Source organism: Nycticebus coucang, chromosome 4 (genome assembly GCF_027406575.1).
Source record: "Nycticebus coucang isolate mNycCou1 chromosome 4, mNycCou1.pri, whole genome shotgun sequence".
In the NCBI taxonomy this organism is placed as follows: Eukaryota; Metazoa; Chordata; class Mammalia; order Primates; family Lorisidae; genus Nycticebus; species Nycticebus coucang.
In genome coordinates, this window is record NC_069783.1 from 121,996,339 (window position 1) to 122,010,267 (window position 13,929).

Below are 13,929 nucleotides of genomic sequence, written 5' to 3' on the forward strand. Positions count from 1 at the left end.
TGGCATATCTTCTTAAATTCCTTGCATTAAATTAATAAATATGAAAATGGAGCAGAGAGAAAATAAGAGTATTATATAAGAGTATGAAGAACAAAATAAATTCATATTGCCTGGCACACATACAGCAGTAATTCATTAAATAATAGCTGGGTGAGTTACTTGACAATCATAATAAGGAGTGATTCTCAAAAATACCATGAAATCAAATAACTCTTTACTTACCTAATTCAATACAGGTGATCCCAAGTGACCAAATATCTACTTTCCCATCATATTGCCCTTCATCCATAGCTAAGATCACCTCTGGAGCCATCCTATCAAACAGTGTATAAAAAGCAAAGTTGTCAATTAAAACCAAATTCCTCTAATACAGTGATTCAAAGAAATAACTACCCAGAAGGATATTCTAAAATTTTATCTGATAATGATATTATTTTCAGACATAAATCATTTTGAAAAATACCATTCAGAATATAAATACACTTGATGATTTACATAGACAGCACACACTTTTCAATAAATCCTGGCTTCACCCATATTATCAGTTTGATCTTGGTTAGGTTACTTAACCTATCTGTATATCTGTTTCTTTATCTGTTAAATGGAAAGAATCCAGAATTCTAGCAGCTACCTCATAAAGATTTGTAAAGGACTACTATACATGAAATACTTAAATGAATTAAACAACCTAAACAATACTTTATGGGATGTAAGGCAATATAATAAGCATTCCAAAGATTCTAAAACTGGCATAAACAAAAACAAGTTACAGTAATAGATGTTACTTTACTTGTTTGTTCATAATGCGTTTTATCAGTTTAACATGCTTTGAACAGAAGCATGCTCTATTATTGCATATTAAGAAGTTGGTTAGTAAATGCTATTTGAGGATGACAGGAGAAAAATTCAAATAGCAGGTAGCTAATTTTTTTAGTAGGCAAGTATTTTCCAGGAACATATGTCATTCTCTAAGGCAGTTTTTCAACTGACACGTCGCGGCATACTGGTGTGTCATAAGAGGATCTAGGTGTGCTGTGAAAATATTTTAAAGATCATTAATTAAATTACTTTAGAAAGATGTTCAAAGCATAGTATATTCCTTTTTTCCCCCATTTTTTTGATCAAAATAATTTAAATGTGCCATGGAAGTTTAACCATTGGTGCAAGTGTGCCATGAGATAAGAAAGGTTGAAAAACACTGCTCTAAGGTATAATGAAGTCCCAACATATCCATGAAAGAAAGGAAAGGAATCTGGAACAGCGTAGGGTAACAATAAGCTAGGTAAAATATCAGAGGTCTCAACATAGACAAGAACTTGAATTTCTTTCACTAAAGGGTAACATTTATGTTTGTTGGCTAATCAGAAAAGACCAGAGAAGCTGCCTTGTCCTTACGGAGACTCTGCCTCAAGAGAAAAGTTCAAAAGAAACCTTGAATGAAATCTAAAACCTGAGCTTGGTCAGTGAGTTGATAATCCTGCTCAGTTTACACATAGTGACACCAGCCCTTTTTGAACAATTTGAAGTCATTGTAACTTCTATCCTAAGTCAGAATGTTTCTTTTTTATGCTAGTGTGTTTTCTATCCTCTTCAAATGAAATCTCATTTTGAGACATATGGGTAAGATGCTGTCAAAATCCAAAATATAACCACTGCCATGAGTCCATCCTGTTCATGTAAACATATTTTAAAATGATGCCATGTTGCCCAATTCTGCGTACCAGTAAGGTGTGCCCACGAAGGAGTTGGCAGGTGAAGCCATTGAGGCAGATCCAAAATCAGCTAGTTTCACCTGACCTGGCTCTGTTAGAAGAATATTTCCTGCTTTAATATCTCTATAGAAAAAAAAATAAGAGGGTTAGACAATTACTTTTCAATTGTGATTGTGGATTAGGTCAGAGCATGCAATTAATAAGATAAAAAACGTTTATTTAAAAAAAATAAAAACACACCTTGCTCAGATAGCCAGAAGGGGATTTAGTAATTACTTTATGTTATAAGGGGGCCCTGATTCCTGTGTGTACTTACAGATAGGTCATAGTAATTACTTAAAGGTAGACCTTTCTTCAGAGGGAGAGGATACAGTGAGGAAAAAAGGCAGACACTGCAGACAAGGAAATGTATTTAGCGCTGTATTTACAAAGGCATATTCTTAACCCTAAAGCCAGTCATCAAATACATTCCTTGTGCTGGAAAAGTTGGATTCATTTGTAACTGCCTTTTTTTCTTTTTCCAAATTACATGACATTTGTGGAGCCTAAACAAACCTGTAATGACTCTGTATTGACTACCTACCAATAAACCTTCACTACACACATACCTTTGCTTGCTTGCCTGTGACCCTTTCTCTCTGCCTTTAATTGTAACTGCAACTCTAAGGCATTTGAGGGTACATGTTACATAGAAGGTGTTATTTTAAAAATAACATTTTCAGTAAAAAGAAGACCCTGAAAGATCAAAACAAACAAGGATTAGGAGTTAGGATATTGCATTTCTATTGCATTACTATGAAAAATCGCAAGTGGTTACCAGTAAAGCTATTAGATGCTTTATGTAGCAAAAAGTTTTAAAAATTGTTTTAAAAATTCATTCTTCAGTATGATAATTTAGTATGAGAAGATGTAGATGTGCTCCTTATTCTTTTTTAAAAAAAGACATGAGGTGTAATGAGTACTAGAAACCAAGTGTTGGAAGTTGATGGGCAATGAAAAGATAAAGCAGAGAAGATGAGGGAAATTTATGTCAAGCTGAAAATGATAAGGTTCAAATGCTTCCAAAACAACTTTACAAAAACTTCCCTTGAAAATTCAGTTTCCTTCCTCATGATGACATTAGGCATTGGCAGAGAGAACTAAAAAAATACAAAAAACGTTATTTATTTCTCTTCAAAACAGAAAAAATACCTTTTTTCTATTATCTTCAGTCTTTAGTTAGAAGACTGAACTGCCTTTTAGATTAAAATAAAAATCTGATACATGATATTCATTTTTAAATTCAAAGAACATTCTTTAAGTCTTTTTTGTCTTTTTTAACTTTTTTTACATACTAATGAAGATAAAGCATAATACAGACTAGAACATTAAGTTAACGTGAAGACGAAGGTAATAAAAGCACAAAAACCCTGAACTGTGTCTTTAAATCAAAGCAGACAAAATCATCATAAGCAAGTTGGCATACAGTATCAATATCTTGGTACCAAAGAGATACTTAAAAAGTTGTCATATCTATAGACATAATGGTAAATTCACTTGTTATTTGTTAGCTATGATTAGGTTCATTCTTTATCCTTATAAATAAGCTAAATTCCAGCAGGATTTTGGTCTGCATAGCAAGTTCTGCTTTTGTAGTACCAGTTAGTGGTGATGACCATTCTGGGATGATTAAAACTTAAGGAGCAAAAGGAGAACCTATGACCTAATGGTTTCACTTCTTGGTAGGAAATGGTAAGTGTTTTCTTTTGTTTGTGAGCCATCTCACATTCTTCATACCTACCTAATATTTCACTGTTCCTCCCACCATTCATTCAAGTAACTGTACTAAAGTTCTTTACTGAGAAAAGCAAAGATTGGTAATAACAATCTTTCTTTAGGAGAAGTTAGAGGTGCAAGGTAGGTGGTAGGGAGGAGAGCTGCGTTGTGATAGAAAAAATACAAGGTAGAAGAAAGCTCTGGACTAGGAATCAGAAAATTTAGGTTTCAGTCTTTATTACTTAAATGCTACAAAACGATGGGTAAGTCTCTGTGGACTAAGGAAACGCAAACTATTTTAAGGGATAAAATAGCATGTATTTGTATACGACTAACTTGTTATGTGCAATAGGAAAGGAAGAAGAACTTGGCTAAGAAATAAATATATACAAGGAAGGTTGATTTTCTTTTCTTTGTGAAACAGTATCAAAAGGTTGCTGGGGCCTTTTAAAATTTTCCTGCATACCCAGCATGGAAAATAGTTACCTGCAGAACAGAGATGATATAAGTCTTTGTGGATATACAGGAGAGACTAAAGGACAGAAGTTAAATTCTGGCAACTTTACTTCTTATATGCTATGAGAAGCAGTACAATCTATTTGCTTCTCATAAATCCTTAGGCACCCTAAAAACTGGAGCATGTGCTAATTTTCAAGGTTTCCGAAACAGTCCTGTAACTGAAATGAAACCGTAACTGGTGTCTAATCTTACCTATGAATCAATGCATGAGAATGCAGGTAGGCCAGCCCATGCAAGGCACCGTGAGTAATGGCAGCAATCTCTACTTCCTGGAGGGGTTTCTTATGAACTTAGGAAGAGAAAAAAAGAAAAGGCCAAGAGTAGATGATCGGCTTTATTACTCTTTTTATTAGTTTATACAGCTATAACCAAACTGAATTACATACTTTTTTCAAGCAACAATTTGGGAATATATTCCCCTAAATATATAGGATATGTATTTTCCATAGAATCGCAATGAATGATCAGGTAACAGGAAACCCAAATGGATAAAAACAAAACGATGCTTCAAAACAAAATAAAACTAAGCAAGACTGAAATTCACTTTTGAAATTCATTTTTGCAAGTCATAGCCCCAGTGATTTGAACTGACCAGGCTCAAATTTACCAGGACCTTCTAATATTTTAAATGCTTAGAGTGTTCTAGGTTACGTTATTCTTTTCTGCCACAAAGCTATCTTTAATTGCTGCTTCTAACTACAGATTTTCATTATTTGTGAAAGCAGCTAATAAAGCAAATTTTATTCAGAGACCAAGGATTATGTAAGGTATTTTTTAATGTAGATTTTTAACACAGCTTTTAGTCATAACAGCATTTGCAGAGAAGAAGTGGTTTAGTCAAGATATTTGAAAGGGTTAAATTCCAGTATAATTTGACCAGGCACTATTGGCTCACACCTGTAATCCTAGCACTCTGGGAGACTGAGGTGGGCAGACGGCTTGAGCTCAGAAGTTTAAGACCAGCCCAAGCAAGATCAGACCCCATCTCTACTAAAAATAGAAAAAATTAGCTGAGTGTTGTGGCGGGTGCCTGTAGTTCCAGATACTTGGGAGGGTGAGGCAGGAGGATCACTTAAACCTAGGAGTTTGAGGTTGCTGTGAGCCAGGCTGATGCCACAGCACTCAATCCGAGGGCAACAGAGTGAGACTCTGTTCCTCCCCAAACCAAAACAAATAAAAAAATTCTAATATAATTTGATATTATCTGCCTCTCTTTCATATGTACACATGAAATCTATGTTTTTGGCCACACACACACCACGTTCACCAAACATGTTAGCAGTAACTGCCCTGGACTGGCCGTGAACTAAATCTGTGGTAAGGCTGCTAGCATTACTCAGACACTTTCAGTGACACCGCAGAGATCAGGTTTGCATAGCCTGTCCACACAACCCTTCAGTCCAAGCCATTATCCACTTAGATTGCTGAAACCACACTTTAATATAGCAGCAGATAACATTCTGATTAAAGTAAAACAGAAAGGAGGGTATAATGCTTTCATTCTTACCTTCTAGCAAATCAGATGCTGAGCCTAAGCAATATTCCATCACCAGCTATAACAAATTAAAATAATAATCAGAACAATGAAGATTAATGAGAAATTGCTGAAACCAACCACCCAACCAAAGAATGAAGAATATTAAGAGAATAAATATTTTGATTTACCTGACTTGGACCGATTTTTGGTCATATGGCACTAATTGAGTTTTATAATTATTATCATTTCAGGTTTTGTTTTTCTTAGAGTTAGCCTAAAGATTATAAGGGGACTGGATATGGAAATATTTAGTATAAATGGTCAAGCTAAGCTTGCCAATTTATTTACTAACTTCCACACCACTTTGTTTCAAAAAGGATTTAAGGTGGCTAGGTGGTAGTATAAATTGAACTCTGTAATTTAGAAAGTGGCAAACAAATACATGAGCCACTAAAATCTATACTGGGAAATACTAGTTAAATATTGAAAATACTTGTTAAATAAAATAAACCAGTAAGTAGTAAATTCTTCATTTTCACATTTTGAAAAGTCATAAAGAAGAAAGATATAATTTTGAGTGCAATCTAAAAATGTAGTTTGCTATGTAGCATTACATTAGCTTGAACCCCTGAGAGATAGGAGATATTTAAATTTGTATCTTAAGGCTGGGTGTGATGGCTCACACCTATAGCCCCAGCACTTTGGGATGCTGAGACAGGAGGATTGTTTGAGGCCAGGAATTTGAGACTAGCCTGGGCAACACAGCAAGACCCCTGTATATACAGAAAATAAAAATATTAGCCAGGTATGGTGGTGTGCGCCTTTAGGTGGCTGAGGCAGGAGGATCATTTGAGCCCAGAAGTTCAAGACTGCAGTGAGCTATGTAATCAGGCCACTGCACTCCATCTTGGGCAACAGAGTGAGACCCTATCTCCAAAAACATAATATTAATGAAAAAAATATTTATGTTTTAGAATATTCTTATTAAAATACTATTGATTTTTATTGAATTTGCAATCTTGGGAAGTTGTGAAAACTATATACTCACATACATTATTTAGGTGTCCAAGACTATTGATTTGTAGCCAAAGGTCAAAATTATTAGTGTTCAGTGACTGATACAGACACATAAATACGCAAGCACTCACACACCTACAAATTATTTTGTTATTCTAAAATATAGCACATGCTCATTATGAAATATAATTTTCTTATAATCAACTAGATATAACCATTATCAACACACTGGTTCCTTTCAATTTTAATAAATATGAAAACATATTTGTATACTACATATTCGGTACTTTGTATTATTGCAATAATTTAGAACAATACAAGAAGTGTAGAAGTTTAAAACTCAGAAACTTTATTATAGCTTTATATAGTTATATATTGTAATCAGTATATTATACAATATCAATGTCTTAATACTGAAATATTATTTGTCAATATACTAATATGTTAAACATAATATAGATATAGTTATATTTTATAGAATCATAATGGAATATAATGAAATGGTTATATATCATAACAGATATATATTAATATAAGTATATCTTACTGGTATATATTTATATATTATATGCCTTGCATAGTTAAAATAATTTAGAACAATATGAGAGGTTTAGAAGTTTAAAGTTTAGAAACATTATCATTGTTTTCTGCGTGACATTAAAAACAGATTCAGAAACATTAATTTTGGATGGAGGGGGTCACAGTGTATAGTACCCTTCTGGGGCACAGGACACAATTATAAGAGGGACTTTACCTAACAAATGCAATCAGTGTAACCTAATTCTTTTTTTTTTTTTTTTTTGCAGTTTTTGGCCGGGGCTGGGTTTGAACCCACCTCTGGCATCCTACTCCTCTGAGCCACAGGCGCCACCTGTAACCTAATTCTTTGTACCCTCAATGAATCCCAAACAATAAAAAAAAAAGAAACATTAATTTTATTTCTTATTATGAAAAATATGTATTTTTTAAACATGTGTAAAATTCTACATGAATAGTATAACATACATTATCCTTTTACGTGGCTTCCGCCTTCCCTCTCTCCCTGCCTCCCTCCCTTCCTATCTTTTTTCCTTTTTTTCTTTCTTTCTTTTTTCTTTGAGACAGAATCAATCTTTATTCCTTCCTTTCTCTCTCTCTCTCTCTTTCTGAGACAGAATCTTACGCTGTCACCTTGTGTAGACTGCTGTGGCATCACAGCTCACAGCAACCTCAAACTCTTGGGCTCAAGTGAGTCTCTTGCCTCAGCCTTTCAAGTAGCTGGGACTACAGGTGTCTGCCACAGTGCCCACCTATTTTCAGAGACAGGGTCTTGCTCTTGCTCATGCTGGTCTTGAACTCCTAAGCTCAAGCAATTCACCTGCCTTGTTCTCCTAGAGTCCTAGGATAATAGTTGTGAGCTACTGAGCCTGGTCTCCTTTTTCCCTTAATCAATTTTGATGGAAACATTTGTACTTGTGAGTTCCTTAAACTGAGTATATGGAATATGAACATAGAATTCTAGAATATTGAAACTGAATGGAATGAATATGCTCATTGTTGAATTACATACAATTTTAAAACTGTACGTTAAAAAACTCAGCATTTTTGTCACAAATATTTTTTTGCCTCTTATTCCAGCACACAAGGATACCTGAGCTGGTGGTTTGCTCCTGACACTAAACAGCTCTAGCTTCCCTGCCTTTAAATTATTAGGTCTGCATTCTAATTTCTTTGCTTTCTTCCCTTCCTTCTCTCTCTTAAGAGTTGCATGGGCAGAAATGTTTACGTATACTGTTTGATAGTCTGGGAACAAAAATTCTATTTCCTAATTAGAGATCCCATACAGGAAAGGACTTGGTACAAGGTGAGCACTCAGTAATGCTACTTAAACTAGCATTTACTGAAATGTGCCTTTTGATAAAGTACAAAGTATAACATTTTCATATTTTAATTGGTGCTTAATGTGCCAACATAACAGAAATACAATCATGTAAAAATATGCTAACAAGATAAAATGGGACAAAAGTCTTTTATTTTAATCACATGGTAGGTCCTGGTTTGTAAAAACAAGAGTGATGAAAATATCAAGCACATGGGCGGCGCCTGTGGCTCAGTGAGTAGGGCGCCAGCCCCATATGCCGAGGGTGGCGGGTTCAAACCCAGCCCCGGCCAAACTGCAACCAAAAAATAGCTGGGCGTTGTGGCGGGCGCCTGTAGTCCCAGCTGCTCGGGAGGCTGAGGCAAGAGAATCGTGTAAGCCCAAGAGTTAGAGGTTGCTGTGAGCCGTGTGACGCCACGGCACTCTACCCCAGGGCGGTACAGTGAGACTGTCTCTACAAAAAAAAAAAAAAAGAAAATATCAAGCACGATTCCAAATGTTTGGAGAATTGGAGTGGGGGGATGACAAATAACAAAGATAAAAATTCTAAGATTTAGAATAAAAGGCTATACTTTTTACTTTTACAAATAAGTCATTCAAAAATGAGTTAGCTTTTTACCATCTCTTTGTTGAGCATTTATAGAATGGAATTTTCAACAACTTAGATATCCTGTTTAATCTCATGGATGTACACCATGTGACACACTGAGGTATTAATAAATAATAAATAATGACTTAAAACGTCAATGGGACAGAAAGGGGACTGATAATTTTACAGATACAATAGATAATACAGAAAAAGAAAAAAATTAATAGAAAAAAAGATCTCAGAGGTCCTTAGACTTACCCATGCAGTGTGCTCTTTCAAGTAACAACCTTTGTACTCAATGGTATTAGGATGCTTCAATTGCCGTAAAAATTTAACTTCCTTAAGAATATCTTGCCATTTCTATTGAGTCAGAAGGAAAATGTTTTAATTTTTAAATTGAAAATAATATTTTATTATCAAGTATACATTTAATATTCTTTTTATTATTTTAAGAAAAACAAAGGAAATGTCTAATAAAGAAGCTATTAACATTTGTGTTATTTGAGTACATGTAAATGCAGATCTATCATCAAATAAATTATTAAAAATCTATTACATTTGCCTATGTTTTATTCTGCAACACAGTTCAGTTAGAATATTGGGAACTAAAAAAAAAATTATTAATGTGCACATGTAGGTACAGCAGTCTTACAAAGTACAAAACACTCCAGAAACTTCTATCATAATAGAGGAAAAAAAGAATTGTCATAAAATATGTTTAAAGAATTTTATTAATTTCACACTAACTTGCTTATGTCAATTTAGGTATACAACTACATCTTACCTCATGCGCCTGCTTCCCACTATAGGACATTTTCTTAATTGCCACCACCTCATTGGTGCGAGCATTTGTAGCCTGAGTTAAGAGGATAGAAGAAAAAAAAATTAATGATGTTTCGGGTGGTTTAACTTAAATAATTGACTAGAGACATTAATTACTAATTATATTTATTTTAAGACAGGGTCTTGCTTGGTCACCTAAGCCAGGGTGCTGTAGTGTCATCATAGTCATGGCAACCTCAAACTCCTGGGCTCCAGAGATCCTCCTCTTTCAGCCTCCTGAGTAGCTGGGACTATAGGTGCACAACCACCATGCCTCACTAATTTTTTAAAATTTTTTTGTAAAGATAGAGACTTGCTAGGTTGCCCAGGCTGGTCTCAAACTCCTGGCCTCAAATAATCCTCACACCTTAGCCTCCCAAATTGCTGAGATTATAGGTGTGAGCCACCATGCCCAGTCTGACTCGAGACTTTTAAAATAATATCGTTACACTTCAGCATCACAGTTTAAAAATGCTCCAACTTTTGATAGGCTAGAGATATTTACATCCCCACATTAAGGTATAGCTTTTCTTTATCTCTTTCTGTATATACATGCAAAGATTATAATATAAGAAAGGATTAGGGTTTAATAAATATATCAAATCAAATGAAAAAAGTCATATTCCCAAAATATCCATACTGGTTTCACCTTACAGAGTCCATCAATGAAGAATGAGTTAAAGAAATATGATAAGTTTGGCTCCCATACCTCGGTGAGTGGGGCACCAGCCACATGCACTGAGGCGGGTGGTTTGAGGCAGGCCTGGGCCTATTAAACAACATTGACAACTGCAATAAAAAAATAGCCAGGTGTTGTGGCAGGCGCTTGTAGTCCCAGCTACTCGGAAAGCTGAGGCAAGAGAATCGCTTAAGCCCAAGAGTTTGAGTTTGCTGTGAGCTGTGATGTCACAGCATTCTACTCAGGGGGACATAGTGAAACTGTCTCAAAAAAAAAAAAAAAAAGGATAAATATGATAATGAGATAGATAACCATTAAAAGAATGAGGTAATCTATAATGTAGTAATATGGGAAGATAACAAAAATGTTTTTTGTCAAAACAAAACAAGTTGTAAAGTATGATCCTATTTTTGTCAATGGTAATAATATGAGCATATGTAGAGAAAAAAATTATTAAATAATTTATATCAAAGACAGTCTTTGTAGTAGTGCTATCCAAAAGAACCTTCTGTGGTGACAGAAATATTCTATACCAACATTGTCCAAAATAGTAGCATTCAAATGTGGCTAGTATGGCTGAGGAAATAAATTTTAAATTTTATTTAATTTTTTTTTTAATTAAATCATAACTGTATACATTGATATGAATATGGGGCATCATACACTCGCTTCATAGACCATTTGACACATTTTTATCACAATGGTTAACATAGCCTTTCCTGTGTTATTTCAGTTACTGTGCCAAAACATTTACATTCTACATTTACCAAGTTTCGCAAATACCCCTGTAAGATGCACCACAGGTGTGATCCCAGCGATCCCCCTCACTCTACCCACCACTCCCCCCCTTTCCCACTTCCCCCAGAGATCTAAAAATAGATCTGCCATTCAATCCTGTAATCCCTCTGCTGGGCATATACCCAGAAGACCAAAAATCACAACATAACAAAGATATTTGTACCAGAATGTTTATTGCAGCCCAATTCATAATTGCTAAGTCATGGAAAAAGCCCAAGTGCCCATCGATCCACGAATGGATTAATAAATTGTGGTATATGTACACCATGGAATACTACACAGCCTTAAAGAAAGATGGAGACTTTACCTCTTTCATGTTTACATGGATGGAGCTGGAACATATTCTTCTTAGTAAAGTATCTCAAGAATGGAAGAAAAAGTACCCAATGTACTCAGCCCTACTATGAAACTAATTTGGGGCTCTCACATGAAAGCTATTTAATTTTTATCAACTTAAATTTGAATAGTTACATGTGCCTACTGGCTACTGGGTTTGTTTTTTTTTGTTAAGACAGTCTCACTCTGTCATCCTGGCTAGAGTGTAGCAACAGCATCATAGCTCACTGCAACGTCAAACTCCAGGGCTCCAGTGATCCTCCTGCCTCAGCCTCCTAAGCAGCTGTGACTACAGGCGTGCGCTGCCATGCTCGGCTAATTTTTCTATTTTTTGCAGGGATGGAGTCTCACTCTTGCTCAAGCTGATCCCAAACTGGCTACTGTATTTAATTGAGCAACAGAAGGTAAGACTGATCCAAGAATAATTTTCAGGGTTTACATTGTATAATAAGAATTTACTATATAGCCACATACCCACATTTATGTACACGTTTGTGTATTTTTCATCTATAAAGTTTGTCTTAACTCATAGTTATCTTTGCTTGTCTTCTATACACCCAAAATACCATAATTCATTGAAAGTGCATGTGAAAACCATAAATAACTTGAGTAATAGTTTTTCCTCCCAATTTACTTAAGATACTTAGAACTAATTAGTTTTCTTAAAAGTTTTAGAAAAATAAACATAAAACACTAAAAGATTATCTCTGCATCAGTGCCATGGCCCTGATGTAAGTTATTTCACTTCTATGATATTACTACTGATAAAGCTATTATCAGTCTGAAAAGACAGGAATTCATTCACTGATAAAATGAATAAAAAGAATGGAATTCATTCACTGATAAAATCAGGCTACCAATTTTAGAGTAAAATGCATAACCATTTTCTTAACTAATTTAAGAGAAATAAATCTCTTCAGATATGATAATAGTTTATGATTTTTAAAAAAGGTTAATTAAAATAATGAATTACTAACGTAAAAAGAATTCAATAACAGATTCTTACTGAATGTCAAAGTGCAAAGAAAAGTAAAACATTAAAATCATGGTTTTTACAAGCATGAAGGTAAAAGAACCCATTATACATGTATACAGTGTGGACATAAAGTTCATGTGCAATTTAAAGCAGTTTAACATAGTAAACTGCATGCAAACTTTATGTCTACCCTGTATAAATAAGATATATATCAGTTATAATTTTCACATTTGTAGGACTCCACAATATCATAATTCAAATATGTTTTATTCATTTGAAGGGTACAGACTGATTTTTGTTAGAAACAAATATTTCTCACATAGTTCTGACTTTTTTTTTTTTTTTTTTGTAGAGACAGAGTCTCACTGTACCGCCCTCGGGTAGAGTGCCGTGGCGTCACACGGCTCACAGCAAACTCTAACTCCTGGGCTTCCGCGATTCTCTTGCCTCAGCCTCCCGAGTAGCTGGGACTACAGGCGCCCGCCACAACGCCCGGCTATTTTTTGGTTGTTGTTGCAGTTTGGCCGGGGCTGGGTTTGAACCCGCCACCCTCGGCATATGGGGCCAGCGCCCTACTCGCTGAGCCACAGTTCTGACTTTTAAACATTAATAGTAAGACCGTATTTATATGACAGCAGTAAAGAAAAGCTGATAATTTTAAATACAGGTTAGAAGGATTCTATCCGAAAAGAGGATACTTTAGGCACGAATATATATATATGTATATATATATATACATAAATACATACACATATGTATTGTACAGCTTAAGGATCTAGGGAAAGAATTAGGAAATATACATGAGAAATTTTAACTTATGGTGGAGCTTAATAAAAAACAATTCTTAACCATTATGAAAAAAAGAGAAAGTCCACACAAATGGAATCAGATAGCATTATTATCTAATTGGTTATTTAGAAATAATACTCTTTGGAACTAGAGACATGAAAAAAGAATCAACCTAAAATAAAAACATATTTTTTTAATTTACAGAATACTCACTAATTAGACCTAAATGCAACCACTTGCTTATAGGTGTACAATTTATCTACTGGGACAAAAACTTGAAATTTGAAAAACATTTCCATATTTTTTTTTATAGATGTGAACTTTTTAATGCAAATTTATACCAGTTAAAAGTCAGAACATGTTACACTGAAACCAAAAAAAAAAACAAAAAAAAATTATATAGAAGGAAGCTGTCCATGGGGTGTCAACTCTCCACTGCTCCAAACTGTATTAGGAATGGTTATGGCCTCCCTCAAGTTTATTCTTGAAACTTACATTCAGGTTTAATTCCTCTAATAGTCTTAGTAACTGTTAGCTCACTGATTCAAAAGATCACTGATTCAAAAAATATTTATTGAGAATTTACAATGTGTTTATAATAT

The 13,929-nt window shown here is 34.6% G+C and overlaps 1 protein-coding gene across 8 annotated transcripts in view; it reads right to left on the reverse strand.

The window, feature by feature from the left end:
* The window catches only part of TAOK3 (TAO kinase 3), a 177,294-nt gene that overhangs the window by 76,865 nt on the left and 86,500 nt on the right, over nt 1–13,929 (reverse strand). For 7 of the 8 annotated variants that reach the window (XM_053587889.1, XM_053587891.1, XM_053587885.1 and 4 more), the window contains 6 exons: nt 9,712–9,783; nt 9,186–9,287; nt 5,494–5,539; nt 4,179–4,275; nt 1,722–1,835; nt 223–314 (listed from right to left, as the gene is read on the reverse strand). In XM_053587889.1, coding sequence (XP_053443864.1) covers nt 223–314; nt 1,722–1,835; nt 4,179–4,275; nt 5,494–5,539; nt 9,186–9,287; nt 9,712–9,783 — 523 coding nt within the window. Of the gene's footprint in view, nt 1–222; nt 315–1,721; nt 1,836–2,320; nt 2,797–4,178; nt 4,276–5,493; nt 5,540–9,185; nt 9,288–9,711; nt 9,784–13,929 lie in introns of those variants that run through there. The other variant, XM_053587892.1, reaches the window with a different exon arrangement.